Source organism: Octodon degus, unplaced genomic scaffold, assembly GCF_000260255.1.
Source record: "Octodon degus isolate 3935 unplaced genomic scaffold, OctDeg1.0 scaffold00028, whole genome shotgun sequence".
NCBI lineage: Eukaryota > Metazoa > Chordata > Mammalia > Rodentia > Octodontidae > Octodon > Octodon degus.
In genome coordinates, this window is record NW_004524604.1 from 2,208,492 (window position 1) to 2,230,710 (window position 22,219).

Here is a 22,219-nt window from a genome sequence, read left to right on the forward strand (position 1 = left end):
TTTCTTTTGTATGTTGCTGGCATGAGACACCAAATTTTGTAGTATACCTAACTAGAGCTTGTTTTGGACTTAAGCTTTAATTTAATCGTAGCCTTCCACCTTGACTGAATTGGACCAGTAAAGATGGATAATATCCTAAGGTGAATAAAGAAAGCGCCTTCTTTTGAGAGTGTAATGAGGACTAAGAGAAATAAGGAATAGAACCTGTCACTTGCTCATACAAGACAGCTTTTACAGGTGACTTAGAGGTAAACTATCCTTTATAGTTGGCTTTGCTGAAGTGAGTATAGCTCAGTGTGATGGCCCACACCTGTAACCCCAATAATGGAGACTGAGGAAGGAGGATGGTGAGTTGCAGGGCATGGCAAAACTATTTCAAAATAAAACAGTTCATAAGAGTATAGGGTTTGTAAAGCTGGAAGACTCCTTCCCTATCATTCATTTCAAGCCTCCTTATTTTACAGATCACTAAAGCAACTTGTATAGTACTGCAGCGTTAGGACCAAAACACTTTGCTCTTTTCACTGTGAATGGAACAAAAAATATTTACCTCATGATTTCAGTATGGTGCCTGAGCGTTACCCGTGTTGGTTACATACGTAAATTGAAAGGAAAGTGATGGTCTATGTGGTTTGTCTGCCTTTGAGTGTGTACAGTCTACTTGAAAAGTAATATATTTTCTGAAGGCTCTGAGGTACAGTATGAAGAAAACTTGTTTTAGCATCTCATTTTGTTAGGAAGTACTATAAGGACTCCTAGGTCACTAATTTAAAAATGTTTACAGCACATCAGTGGAGTATGTAATGCTAGGTTAGCTATTTTAATTGATGATTTGATCTGGTAAAGATTCTTGACCTACCAGAGCTTGAAACCAATGTCTTCTGTATTACCATTAGTATTATGTGGCTTTCTCCTGTTCCACAAAGTAAAAAAAATTTTTTTTCAAGAACCGGGGATTGAATTTAGGCCCTTGTGTTTGCCAGGCAAGCGCTTATTCTGAGTTACCTCCTTGGCCCTGTAAAATCATTTTTTAAATGTGGTTTTACATCTGTCTTGCATTTCCAAGATCTCTTAGCCTGCATTCTACTTTTTTTTCAAATTTAACAGTGTTTTCTCAAAACTGCTGTTCCCCTCTCCCTTCCCTCTCTCTTCTTGTACTGCTGAACTAACAAGGACCTGGTGCAGGCCATACAATTTTTAAGAGGACATAGGTTATCCATTTGAATACCTAAAAGAAAATCCTGATGCCCTTGGATTTGAGAAGTAATTAACCTTAACCTGAGTTATCTTTTAGTGGAGAATATACAAACTCTTCAGGTATGCACATTCATTGATGTCAAGTACAATACTTTTTTTTTGGCGGTACTGGGGATTGAACTCAGGACCTTGCATTTGCTGGGCAAGCACTTATTCTACTGAGCTATCTCCCCAGCCCCTATACTTTTTCATTTATACTGTCCTTTTGTCTATTGTGAATATCATAGGAAAATCAGACCAATTTTATCTCAGGCAGAGATAATATAAACATTCTTTGTATAAGAAAGATAATTCACAATTAATTGGAAACTTTTGTAACTTTACCTTTTGAAATGCTAACACTTGTGATAGGCTATTTGTACTTTTTCTGGCAGTGGGCTTGAGCCTAGGGCCTTTTGCATGTTGACAGCCTCTATGAGTGCCCTGCAGCTCCAGTGCTGAGTTGCATGGTTCATTATGGTCCATTGCTCCAGAGGACATGCTTGTGCAAAGCTAGTTCATTTCTGGAAGAAAGCACAGAGAATCAGTGAAGCAGTCTGTGGCCTCAGCCAACTTACAGGTGATTGTAATGGAAATAGATGTGTTGGATTCATTGATTTGGTCTGTAATTCAAATTCATTGATTTGGTACTTGCGCTTGACTTTCTGCTGTTTTTACGTGTTATTTTAGATTTTTGATAATTAGGTCACCTGAAGATAAGATTGATTTTTGCTTTTTTTTAATAAAGTCTTTTCAGTTACAGAGTTCGAAACAAATTTCAGGCCCTTTTTTTTTTAATCCTTTATTTTTTTATTCCAGTAAATATGAATGAGTTGAATGTTGATTAATATAAATTATTTTGTTCCTAAAATAAAGTCAACCTTGGGGAAGTTCTGTTCTAGGAAAGTACATTTTTAACTCACTGAAGGCAAGGTTATGTCATAAAAGTCAGTAGTCGGTCTTGGGTGAGTATTTGTTGAGTAAATGATTAAATAGAAATAGGACCAGCAAGACAGCTCAGTGGACTAAGAGCCTGCTTAGGCAAGCACAGCGACCAAGGTTCCATCCCCAGTACCCCATGCTGTGTCCTGGCACACTGAGGCCAGGCGTGAGGGTACTTGCCTGTAATCCCAGTGTTGGGGAGGCTGACAACAGGAGGATCATTACGAGTTCTAGCTGCCTAGTGAGACTCTACCAAATACATTATATATATATAAGCATACATATATGTGTGTGTATTTATATATGTATTCTACAAGCTTTGTGCAAACAGAATGTATGTATGTGTGTACCAGTCTCAGCACCTCCTCTCCAGTTAGTATTTAATTAGAAAATATCCCTTACATTTTTCCTCTTCTCACCACTTCCTGATTCTCCTAAATAAAGGTAATTCTGGATTAAATTTTACTAAAGTAGATAATTTTTCCTTTTTACAGCTATTTTTCTTCAAATATGGGGTTTTATTGTGGATTCCAGTTGAATGGTGCCAGCAAGGTGAACAGGGTCTGGGCTGTAGCCTAGCCTGCACATCTCGTGCTACATAGGCCCGATGTGTGATGGGAACTCTCAGCAGACTGGCCTTGCTTCCCAGCTGGCACTGTGGGTTTCTCAGCCACTTTGTCTCTGTTCCTTGCATGTAAATATAATCCGAATAGTGTCCTCTGTGACTTTTGTGAAGATGAAAATACAATATCCCCATCCTGGATATGGAACCCAGGGCCTCCTGCATGGGAGGCAAGTACTTCACTTCTGAGCTACCACCCTCACCCAGAGGAAATGACTTTTCTTAATAATTTGAAATGCACATTAGTATGTAAACATTTCTGAAGTCAGGATACATCTTATAAGTTTAATTGGTGATGTTTTTTCTTGGTGTCTGTCAAAATGATGGCTTCTCTTTGCTCCTTAAATTGTATACTATTCATTGTTAACAGTCATTAACTATCAAGCCAATCCTTTTTTGGTTCTTTTTGTTGCTGCTTCTTGAGACGGGGTCTTGCTATGTAGTTCAGGCTGGCTTTGAACTCACCGTATAGCTTAGGCTGTCCTCGAACTTGAAGTGATCCTGCTTCAGTCTGCTGAGTGCTGGAATTGCAGATGTGTGCCCCCATGCCTGACTCGGGCCACTACTTTTTCAGAAAAAAAATTTTATATAAAAAATGTTGATTTTTAAATGCCAGCTTAAAAAATTGTTTTAAACACTGTAGGGCAAATAGGTTTTTCAGGTAGTAAATATAATGTTGCTTATTAGGTTAAAGTTAAGTATTAATTCTCCTGAATTTTGAGTGTGAAGTAACTTGAGTTTATCTGGTTTATGCCCTGTGTTGTAGACAATGGAAGATAGCAGGTCTAGTCCATTGCTGTTCAGCAGTCCCTTACTTACCAGCCGCCTGAGTCCTGAAGGCAGTGTGCATCAAGTCAGCACTTGCTGCACTTTCGTGGTTGCTCATGCACGCAAGAAGCGTGCCACCCAGGGTGCGTGTGCCCAGCAGAGGACACAGTGCCCTGCTCCCATGTTGCTTCATCTCTCACCCTTGAAATGGTGTCCTTCTCTGGCCTGTCTGTGTTTCAGATTTTGCTCACTCATGCTTCTGGTTGTGGAGTTCCCTGTTGATGTGGCTCTCAAGTGCTGTGCTGACTGATTACTACTCCCAAGCACAGGAAGGTGTGGTATGCATTCCAGAGATGGCATCAGCGAGGGTTCATCCAGCCTGGTTTACAGGGCTGCTGGACTCCAGTTCAGTATTAATGATAAGCAATAAATACTGAATGTCTTGTTTTTATTTATTTATTTTTGTATTTTAGGGAAGGGCCTACAGGGTGTTCAGGGTCTCACTACTGGATCGGACTTGTAGTGATCTGCCTGTTTACAACCTCCCAAAAGCTGGGATTACAGGCGCGTGCCACCATGCCCAGTCTCAATTGCCATCTCAGCGCACCCCAGGAGTGGGGCCAGCACAGCAGGCCTGATCCCCGGCCCCTGCTCCTGCTTACAGGAGCTTTAATCCACTGAGCTATTTTGGCCAGCCCAATACCTTGTTTTTAAAGAAAAATGCAGGGGCTGGAGAAATGGCTCAGTGGTCTAAAGCACCTACTTGGAACAAGCTTGGCAAAGCACAGGGACCACGGTTCGATCCCCCAGCACCACATGCCAGCCAGCCCCGCCCCCTGGTGGGCTGAGCTGGCCACACACACACACACAATAAATAAATAAATGTTTAAAAAAAAAAAAAAGAGAGAAATGCACTTAGAACAAGTATTTGTAATGATTGGTTCGATGAGTATGGTTTCATGAGAGAGACTCCTATGAAACCAGCCCTGTAGTCCCCTAGGAGCCCCAACATGCTGTCCACTGATGAGTGTTCAAGGTAAGCTGGTAGGACAGAGCTGCTGTGAACAGTGAGGGCCTGCTGTGTTTACAGAGCACATAACCGGTGGCTGGTTCAGGTAGCATGCAGAGCAGGTATCAAAACAAAAGCAAGATCTGATAAATCCAAATTTCTTTGTTCTTTTCTTTTTAGTTATTGAAGTGAGTGAAAACATGCTTATTGTAGCAAGTTCAAATGAGTGTATCATTGATCTGCAGTTGCCTCTTCCTTCTGGTCTTGTTTTCCATCACCAGGTATAAACACTAATAAAGTTTGGTATGTAGCCTTCCAGAGTGTTTTTGATTGTTTTGTTTTGCTAATTTTTTTGTATTTATCAACATGTGTATTTACACAAATAGATTTTGAAAAGAATGTATGTATTTAATGTAACAGTAAATGTTGGAGAATTTCTGTTTACCAATCAGTGAACATAGTAGTTTCCCAGAGAGTTTTTACAGCTATAGTTGGGCATCATAGTGTGTACCTGGAATCTGAGCGTTGATGAAGCTGAGGCAGGGGGATCACAAGTTTGAGGCTGGTCCTGACAATACATTGAGGATTGAGGTCTTGTCTCAAGAAAACAAAGCACAATGGAAAAAAAAAAATAGTAGTAATAATAATAATAAATTAAAATCTGATGCTTGATTTGGTTTGGTTTGGGTTTTTTTTTGGTGATACTGGGGACCAAACCCAGGTCTGTGTGTGTGAGGCACACACTTTAGCATCTAGTCACATCCAATCCTCTTTTTAATCCAGTTCCTTGTGGGTGCTTGGCCTGTGCTCTACCACTGAGCCACATCCCAGGCCTGAGGCCTGACCTTAGTTTCTCCTTGTATAAAATGAATTTATTTGGACATCAGTGCTATTGCTGTAACTGGTAGAAAGCAAGTTTAGCTAAGATGGAAGTTTGTCTTCTCCACCAAAGTCTTGCCTCCAGTGAGGTCCCTGCAATGGAGGGGAGGGGTACGTTTCATCCTACTTCTCTGTTCCCTTGGATGTTTGACTTGAAGGTTCCTCTTTGCTGTCAGGTTCAAGTTACAGGCTGGAGGGAGGAAAAAGCAATGAAGAACAAACAGCTGCTTTTTAAGAGCATGACTTGAGGTATAGCTTGCAGGCTCTTGTGATCACTTCTGGAACCATGGTGTGGAAGGATTTAGAAAGTAGCCTGGGTGGACAGCCTCCTGCCAGCTAAAGCAAAGAGGCTCCCAATGACAAAGGGGACAGAGAGGGTCCCAGAGCGCAGTTACACAGCAGTGAGGTGGCTTTCCTGAGTGAGGAGTAAATGGAATCTTGGAGAGCTGACGTGAACTGAAGAATTACCCTTGCCTGGAGTGAGCTGTGGCCAAGCATAGGGCTTGGGGCCCACGGTGTGTGCTTGCCTGTTTGGTTCAGCACTGCCTGAGGGGCAGTGGTTATTCAGAGGCTACCCCCTTTGAAGTGTGATAAGCGGTGATGAGGCCTCCCCAGATGCAAAAATGAAGCTGCACAGCCCTCACACTCCGTCTTTGTCCAGCCTGTTAGTGTTGTGTTAGGCAGACTGCATTCTGACTTCATGACTGAATAACTCAGGAGCAAATTGAATTTGCAGTATTTGAACAATCTTTAAAGACATAAGAGATGTGGTTGAAAAATACAGCAAATGCATAAATTTTAAAAATTTATTGTAGTGAAGGACATTGCCATTAATCCCCTCAAAGTCTTCACCATCCTTTCAAACACACTCATCCCATCATTCTTGCCCCTTTCTGAAGCAGCTCTTTCATGTCTTTATTCTTTTGTCCTTTCTGCCTCAATGTCTTGAATCCAAAGCATGCATCTTTAATGGTCATTTTGCTTCTTGGGGAAGAGCCAGAAGTCACACCATATCTGATCCGGTGGATGAGGACACAACGTCATGTGCTCATGAATCTACCTTTCTGAATTTTATCATACCTCTTAAATGAAAGAGGACTTCCAAAACTGTTCAGAAAGTGTTGAGAACAATGGTATAAGTGTGTTTGAAGGGAGTGGAATATTTATGGCAGCAAATAGAAACAAATTCTTAAAATTTTTAGCCCTCCTGCTAAGCGTTGCATTTACACTTTATTTATGTCTTAAACATTTTGTAGCCACACAATTTTGCTTGATTTATTTATCAGCTACATAATGCATGTACATTCTTTAGTTCTGATTGATGGGTGAATGCTTAGGTTTCTGTTTTTAGCTATTAGAAATGTTGCTGTGCTGGGTACTTAAGTGTGAGCCATGTGTAGTTGTGGGCATGTTATTAGAAGATAGTGTCCTAAAATACAAACTCTGGCCAAAAGTTACAAACCATAGATGTGTGGTGCTGGAGACTGAACCCTCACCTCCATGAAACTAGACAAGCTCCATTGCAGCTCCACTGAGCTGCACTCAGGCCGTTGCCTCTTGCTGTTTTATAAAAGTGGGATTGGGCCAGGAAGATAGCTCAGTGGCACAAGCGCCTGCTTGGCAACTGTGAGGTCCTGAGTTCGATTTTCAGTACCAAAATTTTTTTTAAAAAGTGGAATCATGTAGTATATGGTACTATTACTTTTAATTTTGTGAGTCTAATAGACAAAAACAATCTTATGCCTTTAATCCCAACACTTGGGAAAAAAAAAATCCTTATGGGGGGGGGCAAGGCCCTAGCTCAGTTCTTTAAGTGGCTGCTTCCACTAGGCTCTCAGCCTTAGGTTGCTGTAGTTCGATCCCCACAACACTCCAGCCAGCCAAAAGTGCCCTGAAGGCATTCGAGGAGGGAAAAAAAAAAAAAAAAAAAAAAATCCAATGCTTGGGAAGGCAGAAAGAGGAAGAGCACAAGGTTGAGACAGCCTGAACAATTTAGCAACTTCATCCTAAAAGGATTGGAGATATAGATAGCTCAGGGCAGGGTCCTTGTATTTAATTCACAGTATCACATACACAGAACAACAACAAAAACTCCTGTCTGTTTTAAGTTGTATTTCTCTTCATGACTGAGTTTATGGTTTTCTTTGTGTGTATCTCATAGCTTTTTAAAAAAAGTCTCAAATGTTTTTTCGAACTCATAAATACATATAGTTTTACAACTTGTTTTCCCCTGTGTATCATGGTATTTTTATCAGTACAGTTAATTCTTTTGAACAGTTGTATAGTATTCTGTGAAAGAATGTGTCACAATATATTTAGCTTTTCTTTCTGAATGGACAGTCTCCAGCTTTTCTCTGTTGTAAATTATGTACCAGAATTTATTTTTAAATTCAGTTTGAATTCTAATTCCTACATACTGTTTGAGAATAGAATCATTTCATCATTGTAGGTTTTGAGACATAATTAAACGTTTAATATGCAATTCTGCCTTTTGTTGTTAAAATATGTTGTGGAAGTGTTAGGGGAAATTATAAGCAATTGTTATTTTTAAAAAATTAAATAGCGTACTACTACCTCCCACTATATCCCTATTAGATTTTCTCTCTTCTTGGTTCAGTCATAATGGGCATGTTAGAAAGTTTTAATTGTAATGATTTTAATTCCTCAATTTGTGTTACTTATTTTATTTGACTTATCCCTCTTCCTGCCCACTTTTCAAATCTATTATAGAAAATTTTTTGTTTCCAAGGTACTGGGGTAGAACTCAGGCTTTTCTCACTGAACTCCATCCCTGGCCCCTTTTAAATTTTGTGATAAGGTCTTACTAATTTCCTTTGGCTGAGCTTTCACGAACTTGGCAAACTTTACTCTTCCTTGCGTCAGCCTCCCAGAGATATGTAAAGTTTTGAAAGACTACTTCAGAAATATTCCATTTGCTGATTTCTTTTTTCCCAAAGTCAGATGGTATAATTTTTTGGTGGAAAAACTTCACTATTTTTCTTGTTCTGTGTCTTCTCTTAATGGCATTTTATTTTTCTGTGACAGATTCAAAAGCTTTGTGATCGAGTGGCTTCATCTACTTTACTAGATGATCGAAGAAATGCTGTTCGTGCCCTCAAGTCTTTATCTAAGGTCTGTAAGCTATTAATTATTCATACCCTGGTTGCTGATTGTATAAATTTTCTGCCTTTTACTTTGTAAATTATTCATTTTCTTAAGTTAGAAGGGTGTAGTGACACATGCCTGTATCTCAGCATTGAGAAAGCTGAAGCAGGAGGATTGCATGTGCTTGGGCCACAGAATGAGACCCTGTCTTCAGCCAAATAAAACAGAACAAAACAAGAAGGTTTCTTAAGTTGGGTCTTAGTTAATTTAATAATAACTTTCTTTTTAATATGCAGAAATATCGTTTGGAAGTGGGTATTCAAGCTATGGAACATCTTATCCATATTCTACAAACAGATCGGTAAGTCTCTGTTTAATGGGGTTTTTTCCCCTAATTTTCTAGAACTTTTAATTAATCTGTTTCAGAGTTAACATCTTCAGTCTCTGTTGTTATTTCAGTAAATACATATTGGACATTAGGTGCAAGCCACTATGCTGAGCAGTGAGATCTGAAAATAAGGTGAAGGGAATGAATTGGGCAGTGGAGGTCTTGATCTCCATTAGTTACTCTGCAGTATAATGTCCCTGGTGTGTCAGGTATTCATAGGCTTACCTTTTTAGGGAAATAAACTAAATGAAGTGTTAAATCTGGTGCATCTTCCCAGAAAGATCACTCAGCCTACTTTTAGCTCTTCCACTTTCTTTTTTTTTTTTTGTGGAACCAAGGATTGAACTCAGGCCCTTGCGCTTGCCAAGGAAGCGCTTATTCCACTGAGCTATTTCCCCGGCCCCTGTTCCACTTTCTTTTTTTTTCTTTTTTCTTTTTTTTGGCGGAACCGGGGATTGAACTCAGATCCTTGCGTTTGCCAGTCAAGCGCTTATCCTACTGAGCCATCTCCCCGGCCCCCCTTCCACTTTCTTTTAAAGAGAATTTCATCTGGATCTTTCGTTTTAATCATTGTGCATGGCAGCTTTCAACTCCTACCTCTGTTTGAGATTTTAGTTGCTCATCATACATTGCTGATGTACTGGGCTCTCCCGTAGGGCCTCAGATACAAAACAGTCACAGTTAATTTGCCTCTGGTCTCCCTGTTCTTATCTCTTGTTCACCCACTTCCACTGCCTTTGCCCTGAATTCAGCCCAGGCAATGGTACCTTGAAGATCCATGCGAGCTCAGCTCTCTCTTTAACCCACTGTGCTACAGAGACCAAAACCAACCAGGATCGTGGTGTTCTCTCTTCACTTTGCTAGCCTTAGTTTAAACCATTTCTGGAGTAGTGAAGTTGAAGACTTTGACGGGGGAAGACTGTCAGGAGTTACCAAGGCAGACCTGCAGTGATCACAAGGGTCACTGGTGGCAGAAGAGGAGATTGGAGTACAGTGGCACAGGACAACTTTGAACTGCTGTTGCTGGCTTTGAAAATGTACGAAAGGGGCCATGTGTCAGGGAATGGGGGCCTGTAGAAGACCTGAGAAAAGACAAATTCAAGTTGTGGTTCTGCATATTTACAATGTTCCTTATCTCATATTTGTAGAGTCATATGTGTGTTTCACTGAGTCTTACACAATTAATGATAAAATTAACATATTCAACATGGAAAAAAAATACTGCCTCTTAAAGTGATTGTTACTGTTATTTTTCGTGTACAGCAGAAAATAAGCATATAATTGATAAAGGCTAATAGATTATAAAGGCACCTTTTACTGCATACTTGCTGAGTGCTGTATTTACACGTAGGGCAAATCACAGTCCTGTGAATGTGAACAAATAATTGCATCATGTCAGGTATTGCTGAGAGTTTCATTGTGACTCTTAGACTGTAGAAAAAGCACAGCTCCTCTGAGCTTTTCCTTACTTGTGCTAAACTCCCATTTCTGTTTGCCTCTGTTTCTTACCTAGCTCCCTCTGAAGGTTTTTAAAACTTCAATGAAGCTGGACATTGTGGCACATGCCTGTAATCCAGCACTCTGGGAGGCCAAGGCAGGAAGATCACAAGTTCAAGTTTATCTTGGGCAACTTAGCAAGACCCTGTCTCAAAATTTAAAAACCTCCATTGAATGCGAAGGTCCATTTTCTACAGCCATCTCTTTGCTCTTGCTCTCATCTTCAGTGCTATCTCCTGCTGCTTCTCCTGGCCTGTGTAACTCACATTTAGATGTGACCTGAGGAGAGACTGCTCATTCTCCTGACTTGCACACTCAGTGCCCACTGATGTCTCCAAACCATGACACCTCAATGATTTTGCTTTTTAATTGAGATATTAAAGTGTACATTTCAGGAGTTTTCCTATATTCAGAGTTGTATGACCATCACCCCTGTTACTATTGTAACAGCAAAGAAAAACCTATCGTTAGGGGCTGTCGTTTTTTATTCCTCCCAAGAACTGACCCTGCACTCTGATCTGTTTCTGTATGCATTTGACTATCTTGGGTGCTTCATAGTAGTAGAGTCACACCTCTTCTAGCCTTTGTGTCTGGCTTCTATGCTTTGCATGGTATTTTAAGTTTTGTCCATGTTGTGTATTCTTTCAGTTGATTAATTCTTGATTCTATGGATATATGGTTTTGTTTTTCCTTTAATAAAACCTTTAATATTTCCATTTGGGGGCTATTATAAATAATGTCATAAACAGGTATACTGATTTTATCAGAACGTACATTTTTAGTTTTCTTAGGTATGTCATTGGGGGTTCAGTTATTAGATGTGTGGATAACTTTAATTTTGTAAAGAATTGCCAAACTATTTCACAGGGGCTATAGCATTTTACAGTGCCACCAGCAATATACAGACGTCCAGTTTGCCCACATCTGCACCAATGCTTATTTTCTCTTATAGGTGACCTAGCGGATATATTATAGTACTTTTAAATTTCATTTTCTTTTTCTTTTTTAAATGTATTTTACTACAGGGTCTGTAGGGTCTCACTACACAGATACGGACTCATAATGATCCTCCTGTTTTCGGCCTCCCAAGTGCTAGGATTACAGGCATATACCACCATGCCCAGTCTCAGCCGCCTTCTCAGCGCAGGCCCAGGGACGGGACCTGGCACGGCATGCTGGAGATCGAACCCAGGTCCTGGCATCGGCCTAAGCAGGCACGTTAGTCCACCGAGCTATCTGGCCAGCCCTTAAATTTCATTTTTTCACTGTAATTTTGATTTGCATTTTCCTAACTGCTGACTTTGAACTTCTCTTATGCACAGCTCAGGCTCGTAGTGATCCTCCTGTCACAGCCTACCCAACGTTGGGACTACAGGCTTGTGCCACCACACCCAGTTTGCACTGCACATTCGGGGTTCTAGGGCTGGTATAGCATGTAGCACTGAGGACCGAATCTGGGTCCTTGTGCTTGTCAGGCAGGCACTTAGACCACTGAGCTATCTCCCCAACCCTGTCTTTTTAATTTTTTTTGATAGAGTCCTTTGAAGCATAAAAAAATTTTAATTTTGACCAGCTTTCTTTCTTTCTTTCTTTGTTTTTTTTTTTTTTTTTTTTTTTTGGAAGGGTCTACAGGGTGTTCAGGGTCTCACTACTAAATTGAACTCATAGTGATCCACCTGTTTACAGCCTCCCACGAGCTGGCATTATGGGCATGCCCACCACACCAGGTCTAAAGTTTTAATTTTGATGAAATCCAGTTTTATCTTTTATTGCTTGTGGTTTTGATATTTTAAAAAATTGGTGGGGCCAGGGAGATGGCTCAGTGGAATAAGCACTTGCCTGGCAAGTGCAAGGGCCTGAGTTCAATCCCTGCTTCTGGGAAAAAAAAAAAAAAAATATTAGCTAATCCAAGATTTTGAAAAGGTATGCCTATATTTTATTCTAAGAGTTTTACAGCTTTGACTCTTACAGTTGGCTGTTTTATTTGTGTTAGTTTGTGTACAGGGTAGTTTATTTGCCATTAATTTTCAGTTACACTGCAGCATGAACTAATATGCATGGAATAATTTTTGTTCCTTTTATTTACTTAAGCAGTCTATGGTTTAGTGTGTGGTTTATTTTGGAGAAAATTCCATGTGCAGTTGAGAAGAATGTGTTTTGTCTGTTGAGTAGAACATTATAGAACCTGTAAACCTATAAAGTCCATTTTTGTTCAAAGTTGTCGTTCACCTCTGATATTTTTTTGTCTAGTTGATCTGTTCATGATAGTGGGATACTGAAGTTTCCTAATATAATTGTGTTGATGTTTGTCTTTCATGTTTAGTAGTGTTTTGTAAGACAGTTTTACAGGATACATTAGTCTGAGTTGGTGCTCACTGCAGCAGCATATGTATACTAAAATATTAGTGTGAGTTAGAAATTATTTTCTATTAGGACTTGAAACATTTCACTCCATACTTTCCTGGCCCAAAGTTTGTGTTGAGATATTTCTGTAATTCTGATGGGTTTACCTTTATAAATGATTTATTGCTTTTCTCTAATAGCTTTTTTTTTTTTTTTTTTTTTTTTGGTGGAACCGGGGATTGAACTCAGGCCCTTGACTTGCCAGGGAAGCACTTATTCTACTGAACCATCTCCCCAGCTCCTCTCTAATAGCTTTTAAGATGCTATTAGATGCTGTTAGTCCTTGTGTTGAACTTCTGGGATTTTGCCTATGATGTCTTTTGGAGAAGCTCTTTTCTGCTTGTGGGTGCTTGGGGTTCAGTAAATCCTATTTATCTGTATATTTATTCTTTCCCCATGTTTGGGAAGTTTTCTGTTATTTATGTGAACAGGCTTTTTTTTGGCATTCATAAAAATATTCTGATTTTTCATTGATTCCAGTTATTCTAGGATTAGTTTTCTTTGCATTATCTAGCTGTTTTTGGGTCCATTTCCCATGCTATTTTAGGTTATCTCTGAGTATCTGATCACCTGCATCAGCCCTGTCTTCTTTCTGACACTCTTACCTCACAAAGGCCACTTTCATACTTTCAGTGGAATTTTTTAATGTCCTGTTTGGTACTTTTTCATGGACTCTTTAATTATTTGCTAAACTGGTCAATTATGTTTTGTATCTTTTTCTTTTCTTTTTTTTTTTTTTTTTCTTTTTTAAGCTCAGCTGGCTTATTGTGTTCTGTCATCATTTTTTATTAAGTCAGTTATTTGTTTAGTTATTTAATCTTTGAGCTTGCTTAGCACCTTATGGATTAGTTTTTGTCTGTCTTAACACTTTTTGTAATTCAGCCTTTTGGCTTTTGCTTTCCTTTCCTTTGATTATCTTTGGAAGAGTTGTGTATTTTTGTAAGCATTTTGTTGCTTTTTTCTTGTGTTTCTGTTGGTGTGTGTGGTAAGTGTTGTGGGTTGATTATAGTGGCAGGATTGATTTTGTTGCTAATATGGAGCTATCTTTAGTTAGTATCCTCACTTTGGGTGTGGCTAACTATAGATTTGCCTCACTCAAAGTATCTGACTCCCTTCATTAGTTTGAGGAGGGAAGGGTGCAGTATAATTGACCCAGCACCCAGTTCTCCAGAAATGAACCATGGCGTATTGTGGATGACACAAAGATAATCCAGATGCTGGCACATTGGTGCATGGAAAAAGCAGAAGGATCACTCAGCTCTCTGCTGACCGTAGGCAGCTGGCCAGGGTAGTAAAGCAGTCTGCTGGACTTAATGCCAGCACATTAAGATCCAGCATCCACTGCAAGTCCCACGTGCTGGGGCCTGTGTCCTTTCTGGCCTGAGGTTAACCTGTTCAGGGGGTATGTGACTGGCCCATGCCTTCTCTGTAACTGTGTTTTAAGGCCACGTTCCACCTAGCCACTGTGGTAGGGTATCCCTGGAAACCCTAAGGTGACATCAGTCTGTAGTTACGCAGCTCAGTCTTAAGTGATGAACCCTCATGGTTCCGGATTTTAAAAGCTCTCAAATATGGGTGCTGCAGTACAGGTTTTCTCCAGCTCCAACCTGCCATGCGGGAGTTACTTTCAGAGTAGACAGAGCGTCCTGCTGCTTTTACAGTTCACCATAACTGGGTTTTCCTTGGATTTGCACTGCTGGCCCTCTCCAGGCTCACCATGTGCTAATGAGACAGGACCTTGACCCAGGATCTGGGGTTTGCTTTTCCTGCTGTTTCATCCTGTCCTCTGCATTGTGCTATTTCTCCAGCTGCTCTGTAATTTCTAGTTTTTCTGTCAGCTCCCTCCTGATTCCTAGAGATCTGCTCTTCTGCTTCATCAAGTTGTTATTTTCCGGGTGTCTCAGTTCCAGGTTTCAGGAAGCTGTATTTTGCCTGGTTATTTTTTGTTTCCTGAAGTTGCTTATTGAGTCTAATAGTTCAGTGGATCTTTTAAGATTTTGTAAATATAAGATGTCATCTCTGAGTACTTGTGTATTGCTCTGCTTAGTACTTACATTTTGGTGTTGGATAGAAGTGGCAAGAGAGGGCCTTGCTATTATAATCCTGATGTTAGAGGGAGGTCATTTAGTGTGGCTGTGTGGCGGTGGGACCTTGTGTATGTGCATATGCATGTGTGCGTGGTGCTGGGGATCTGACCGAGGGCCTTGCACACGCCAGGCATGCATGTTCCATGGGCTGCCTCCCACCCCTGAACTCAGATTTTTACATGGATTGAGGATGTACTTTTTTCTTCCTAGTTTCTCAATTGTCTCTTAAAAGATGCCTTACAGATTTTCACAGAATTACATAATACAGATTTTTGTAAAACTCGTTTCATTTAATGTTTAATCCTTGTAAACCTCTTTGGTCTGTCTGTTCTGTTTTCAGAAACCACAGCTGATCACTGCTTATGGTCACTGATCTTTGAAGCCTGTGTTTTACTTTTGCCACTCTACATGGCACCATCATCCTACATTTTCTGAATTTGTCATTCTGGCAGCAACTACAGAATGTCACATTTCTTGATTTTATATATTGTACATATTTAGTGTAAGTTTATTTTTAAAGAAAAAAGTATAGAGAAGGATGGTCCAACTGTAGATAATATATGTGTGTATATGTGTCTCACACAAATATTATTTGGATATTTGTGTGAGACACAATTTTTTTTTTTTTGCGGAACCGGGGATTGAACTCAGACCCTTGTGCTTGCCAGGCAAGCGTTATTCTACTAAGCCATCTCCCTGGCCCCCCTATTTTTAATAAAAGGTTGGGTTTTTTAAAATAAATTTATAATGTTTTTAGAAATACAGTTAGACACATATATACACCTATATTATTAAATGGAATTATTTGGTCCATTAATTTTTGGATTTAATTTTTTTTTTTTTTCTCACTTGGCATTGTATCAGGGTGTTTTGTTTGTTTTTTGAGACAAGGTCTCACTGTGTAGTTCAGTTTGTTCTTGAACTCACTGTGTAGCCCAGCTGGCCTCAACTTGTGAGGATCCTGCCTCAACCCCTCAGTGCTGGGATTATAGGTGTGCACCACTCCACTTAGCCTATCAGAGTATTTTAATTGCCATGCCATTAAATAGTCTTTGAAAATAAAGTCTTTAATTCTTGCCATATATAATTATATGTACATATATTTTTTCTATACTTTATTATTAGACATTTAGGTTGCTTCTCAAGTTTTGCAATTATAAATTCTCAGACATTCTTTGTAGTTTGCATGCTGATATTTTCTTAAAGTCCTTAGAAATGGAATTAATGTTTCATATAGTCTGTTAAGTAACTGTCTAACAATGATCATAGTAGTTCCCGTGCTAACTAGCAGTGTACAATAATTTCTTTTTTCCAGTTCGGATTCTGAAATAATAGGTTATGCTTTGGACACACTATATAATATAATATCTAATGATGAAGAAGAAGAAGTCGGTAAGTTTCCAGTTATTTTACTGTGCTTATAAATAAGAAGTAGGTTTGTGCCAATTTCGGTGATTTTAAAGTTGGGTTTCTTTTATAAATTTAGAAGATTTTTCTTTATTATTATTTTAAATCAGTAAGGACTTAGGCCTAGACCTAGAATATTATCTCCAGAATATTGCTTTGTGTGTGATTTGGAAAATTGCAATGCAAGTAAGGTTCTTTTATTTACTAAGATTTTCTTTTTTTAAATACGGTCTTGCTATATAGTTCAGGCTGGCTCTTAAATTTATTATATAGCCTAGTTTGGCAATAGGTCTCCCTCCTCACCCTCGTAAGTGCTGGGATCATATGTGTATGCTACCACACTTGGCTGGTCATTTTTGAGTGTTATTTTCCTCATTGTATAGTATTTAGTTTTGCTGTTTGTGTTTGTTTGGTTTTTGCTTTTTTTTTTTTAATATATTTAGTGCAGGGTCTCAATACACGGATAAGACTCACAGTGATCCTTCTATTTCCAGCCTCCCAAGCACTGGGATTACAGGTGCACACTACCACACCCAGTCTCAATTGCCATCTCAGCATGCCCTGGGGACAGGGCTGGCATGACATGCCCGGGATTGAACCCTTGTCTCTGCCCTGGTTGTTTTTGTCTTTTTTGGTGCTGCTGGCAAATTGAACCCACAGACTCATGCATGTTGAACAAGGGCCTTGCACTTGTTTGGTTGTTTTTTTTTTGTTTATTATTTTATTTATTTTTGTATTTAGGGAAGGGTCTACAGGGTGTTCAAGGTCTCACTACTAGATCAGGCTCATAGTGATCTACCTGTTTACAGCCTCACAAGAGCTGGAATTACAGACCCACACCACCACGCCCACACCACCACGCCCAATCTCAATTGCAGTCTCACTGGGCCCTAGGGGCAGGGCTGGCACAGCAGGCCTGGGAATGGAATCCCCAGCCCCTGCGCCTGCTTGCAGATGCTTATTTTTATTTTAAAGAGAATAAAAAACAGAAAAATGATAATGGAATTTCAAAACAAGATGATAGGAAATTAACCGTGCTTGTTATATTGCATATAGTTATCTTCAAAGTAATTACTCAAATTACTAGATATAGGCATGCAAAATTGATTAGGCATTAACTGTTCCTTTCAATAAACCAATAGAAATTAGTAGTACAATTATCTTAGCTATTTAGTCTGTGTATGTAATTTTTCCCTTCTTTCTTTTCTTTTTTCTCACATCCCACTTGTTTCCTTTTGAGCAGTTTTTTTCCCTTTCACAGCATCTATTGTACCTTTTGGATTTTGTTTGCTTGTACTTGGTTTTAGCTAGACTCCATGTGTAGTAGCCAGTTCTGAGTTGAAACTCCTTCCTATTGATGGAAATCAAAAGATTGTCTATTTCTGTTAGTACCTAGTTAACAGTATGGAGGTAGAGAATTGTTTTTCCTAATAAATATTTCAACTTTTTATGTAGCAGCTGTGTGGCATCCCTGAAGAGCAACAGTTCATTAAATTTATAATTTTTTTCCATGTACATTTAGTTTAGTGTCTTTGGTGTGGAATAATATGAATTAGTTTGAAATCCATACATTCCTTTAGTATGTCATCTTTTTAAAAAATACTTGAATATTTCAAATAAGATAGAGTCATTCTATTGTTATTAGTGTTGAATGCTTGGTTAAAGTCTGTGTTTTGTTCTGTATATTGCAAAATGGAGTTTAGTAGTTAGTCATGTACGCAGTTAGTAATATGACGTAGTGCTGCTAAAGAGTGCATTCCTCATACTAGAATTAGGTTGATGTTAGGGTAGAGTGCAGTGCTTTTTCCATTATTTTAGAAAGATGAATGGACACAGTCCTCTATTTTATAAACCTAATGTAAACAGAGATCTTGTGTTCTTAGGAAATTCTGAATAGACAAAACATAAATGTAAATGCATATTGACCTGGTGCGTATTGTATTAAAGAGCAGATATTAACTTCAGAATATCATGAATAAAAGCATTTGAAATGAGGTTTGGTTGAATAGTCACAGTTACTTAAATGCTTTTTTTTTGTACCAGGAATCAGACTCAGGACCTTGCACTTACCAGGCAGGTGCTCTGCCACTGAACCTTATCACTAGGCACGTAAATGTAATTTGCCTCTTTGTTTTAGAACTTGGTATTGAACTCAAGTCTTCCCTGAGTTATATTGCTGGTCCTTTAAAATGTTTTTGTTTTGAGATGGGGTATTCCTAAGTTGCCCCAAGCTGGCTTTGAACTTGTGATCCTCTACCTTAGCCTCGAGTGCTAAGGATGATAGGTGTGTGCCACACATCTGGTTCTTGGCTCGCTTGCTTGCTTGCTTGCTTGCTTTCTTTGTTTGTTTTGGTGGAACTGGGGATTGAACTCAGGCCCTTGCGTTTGCCAGGGAAGCACTTATTCCACTGAGCCATCTCCCCGGCCCTTGGCTCTTTATTTTAAAGTGAGCATTCAAAAATCCTTTAGATAAAACAGGAAAAACAATTCTTAGGTAAACAGTAATAGTTTGCTTTTTCTTTGGAAAATTTCTGGCTCTACTTTTTAAAAAGATGTTCAGAAATATGTCCTTTGGTTCCATTATTGATACATTCTCTTCACTGCATCATCAAAAGGTGCTTCTTTTAAAAAATTTTTATTTTATGTATTTGATACAGGATTTGGCTACACAGCTCATACTTTTGATCCTCTTGTTTTAACCTTCTCAGAACTGGGATTACAGGCATGTGCTACCACGCCTGGTCTCAGTGGCTGGCTCAGTGCACTTGCGGCGGGGCCCACAGGTATACAGTACAGGATGGTGCCAGGATTGAACCCAGGTCCTTGTGCTTGCCAGGCAGGCACTCAGACCATTGAACTATCTCCTCAGCCCAAAAGGTGCTTCTTAGCAGATGTAATACATTCTTAGAGTTCTTTGCCTGGATCAGATTTTGTAACCCTTTAATTTAGAGGTAAATCTGTTTCGATATCCATGAATCCCAGCGTACCCATGTCTCTTCTAGAATCTCTCAGCTGTTTGACTAGAATGAGTGTCTCGTAAGAAATTATTTTGCTTGTTTGACTTTAAGCTTTTATGTGTGTACAGTTACATGAAAATAAAACCATGTTTTTGTCACCTATTATTTATTCATTTTTGTCTACTTTTCCAAATGATGTTGAAGGTAAAAGATTGCATGTACGTGTGCGTGATGATTTTAGGCATAATTTCTGATAACATAAAAGGACACTGTCAAGTCATGTTTCTTCTGGCTGCTGAAAACTCTTGATTTGGTTGACTGCATCAAAATTCCTTAGAGAGGGATATTTGATGATTTTATATTGCTGTTAATTCTTTATGGTTACTAAATCTACTATCCAGACACAAAAACATTTTAGAGTAGCTTTTAATAAAACCAAAGTTTTTTTCTCCTGTTAAGATAATTTATTCAAAATTATTTTCTTTGTATTTCTTGGGGGAAAAAGTTAAGACAGTTTAATACTTGAATTTTTAACTAATATTTGAATATGTGTACACACACATGTATACAAACATAACTGCATATAAGAACTGGAAGGCATTTCAGTTCAGAGAATACTTGTAAGTTGATGTTGTCTCTTTAAAATAACGCATGCATAGTAATCTGGTTGCTAACATTTTTACATTAATTCATAAACTCATTAATACTCTTTTCTGTGATGGATTGTATCAAGTTGCTTCCTTTTAATATTTCTTTTTCTCTTAATTAAAATAACCAAGTTTTATTTTCTTTTGTTTTACTAATTTTCCTGAGATACTTTAAAATGAGGGAGCCAGGCCTCGTGGCCCATGCTGTGTAATTTCAGCACTCTGGGAACCTGAGGCAGGAAGATCATAAGTTCAAGCCCAGTCTGACAGACCTGGTTATTTAATGGGACTGTCTCAACATTTTTAAAAAAGGGCTGGGGAGGTCGCTCAGTGTGAAAGTGCTGAGTTCAATCCCTAGGAATAATAATAATTTTTTAAAAAGTAAAATACTTAAATATACTTGTATCTAGGCACTTACTTGTGTTGAAATAGGGACAGATCCCAAATTTGAGGACAGCTTGGACCCTGTCTCCAAAGAGGAAGGAAATATTGTTATCTAAAGTAGATTTAAAATTGTACATAGCAAAGTTCCCTATACCTAACAGAAAAGCCGCACTGAAGCTAACATATATGATGGTTACTTTTTGTGGTATTTTGATCTGTTTTACAGACAGAAAACACCAGAGCATTGTGCCTTGACTCTTGTCCAGCCCTTTCTCTCTGGGTAGCACAGATTTATAGCTGTTTCTATTACTGCTTTGTTATATTTGAGCAGAGATTTAAAATTTACAGAGTCAGCTAGGCATGGTGACATGGTAATCCTAGTGCTCAGGACGTTGAAGCTGGAGGATCTTTGTGAGTTCAAGGCCAACTTAAACATTTTGAGACCCTATCTCAATTTGTGTGTGTGTGTGTGTGTGTGTGTGTATGTGTGTGTGTGTGTTGAGTCCTTTCATATCTGTTATTTTACTTAATCTGTATAGCAGTTTAGGAGGTAGGTGTTACTGATTAAAGTCCCAGAGCTTGTTAATGGGATTATCCAGGAAACAGAAGGGCTTGTGAAGATTCCATAGATGTCTGAATAAATAAATTGTGGTCAATTTAACATTTTTATTTTCCCAATTAGGTTCTTCATTAAGTTATGTAACTCATAACTGGATTCTAAAAGTTTCAAATGAGCACTTAAAAATGGAGGTGTACTGCCTGTAATTCCAGCATTCAGTAGGCTGAGTCAGGAAGATTGCCAGGATTACCCTGGATTGAGTAAGATCACCCTGGACTATGATAGTGAGACCCTGTCTGAAAAAAACCAAACCAAAACAATACAAAACAGACTATCTCTATCTGTTTAATTGGCCACAGTGTAAAAGATGAACTTATATTCCCTCAGAGTTCAGACTTTTACTAAAAATCTGTTTCTTTAATTTTTTTTTTTTTTTTTTTTTTTTTTTTTTTTTGCTAGTACTTGGATGCAATATGGTGATGCTATCATTGTGAAGAGTTGGTGCATGTACATAACACATTATAATTCTTTTTACTTTTCCTTTAGAATACCTTTCTCTGTCTCTGTCTGTCTGTCTCTCTCTCTCTGTATTTAGGACAGGGTCTACAGGGTCTCACTGTGTAGATTGGACTCGTAGTGATCCTTCTGTTTACAGCCTCCTAAGTGCTGGGATTAGTTGTGCGACACCACACCCAGTCTGAATACATCTTTTTAAATAGTTTTTCTCTATAATGTAGATTGTGAACTTGGTATGGAGTTCTGAAGCAAGATTCAAAGATCTTTTTAAATATTATTTATAAATATCTCTGGAAAAATAAAACTATAAATATATTTTTAATAATTGAGTCTGTATGTCTTTAGTGAAAAGCCAATAATAGAAACAGGCCTGCAGAGTGTCCAGATGTTTGTAAGGACTTAAAAATGAGTGGTTGTCTATTTTACATCTCTACCTCAGGCTTTGTTTACTTTGATAACAAAGAACCATTTTGATTTTTTTTTGTTTATCTTATGATGAAGCACCATTTACTTTTGCAGCTTATCATAACTATATAACATATAAGCTTTAGATGTAAGAGTGAACTTGGTTCTGGAGATTGTAATATGTGTCTGGATGAGAGAATGATTTACCCTATACCTTTGCTCATGTATCTAATAGAGAAAACTTCTTGTGGAAGTGTTGGTGTTTGAGTTTTAGATACAATTAATATTCGGTTACTTTAGAGCTCTCTGGGTGGCTGTGGCAGACTCTGGCTCTTGAGTGTGTTTCGCTAACACTTTAAATTGACAGTGTTAAAGCAGAAGGAAGCATTGATTGGTGCTTCCCAGAGA

General features: G+C 38.7%; 1 protein-coding gene across 3 annotated transcripts in view; it reads left to right on the forward strand.

The window, feature by feature from the left end:
• Positions 1–22,219, forward strand: part of Uso1 (USO1 vesicle transport factor) — a 66,901-nt gene that overhangs the window by 1,601 nt on the left and 43,081 nt on the right. For 2 of the 3 annotated variants that reach the window (XM_023713006.1, XM_023713005.1), the window contains exons 2-4: positions 8,502–8,588; positions 8,858–8,922; positions 16,252–16,328. In XM_023713006.1, the coding sequence (XP_023568774.1) occupies positions 8,502–8,588; positions 8,858–8,922; positions 16,252–16,328 (229 nt within the window). The remainder of the gene's footprint in view (positions 1–8,501; positions 8,589–8,857; positions 8,923–16,251; positions 16,329–22,219) is intronic. The other variant, XM_023713007.1, reaches the window with a different exon arrangement.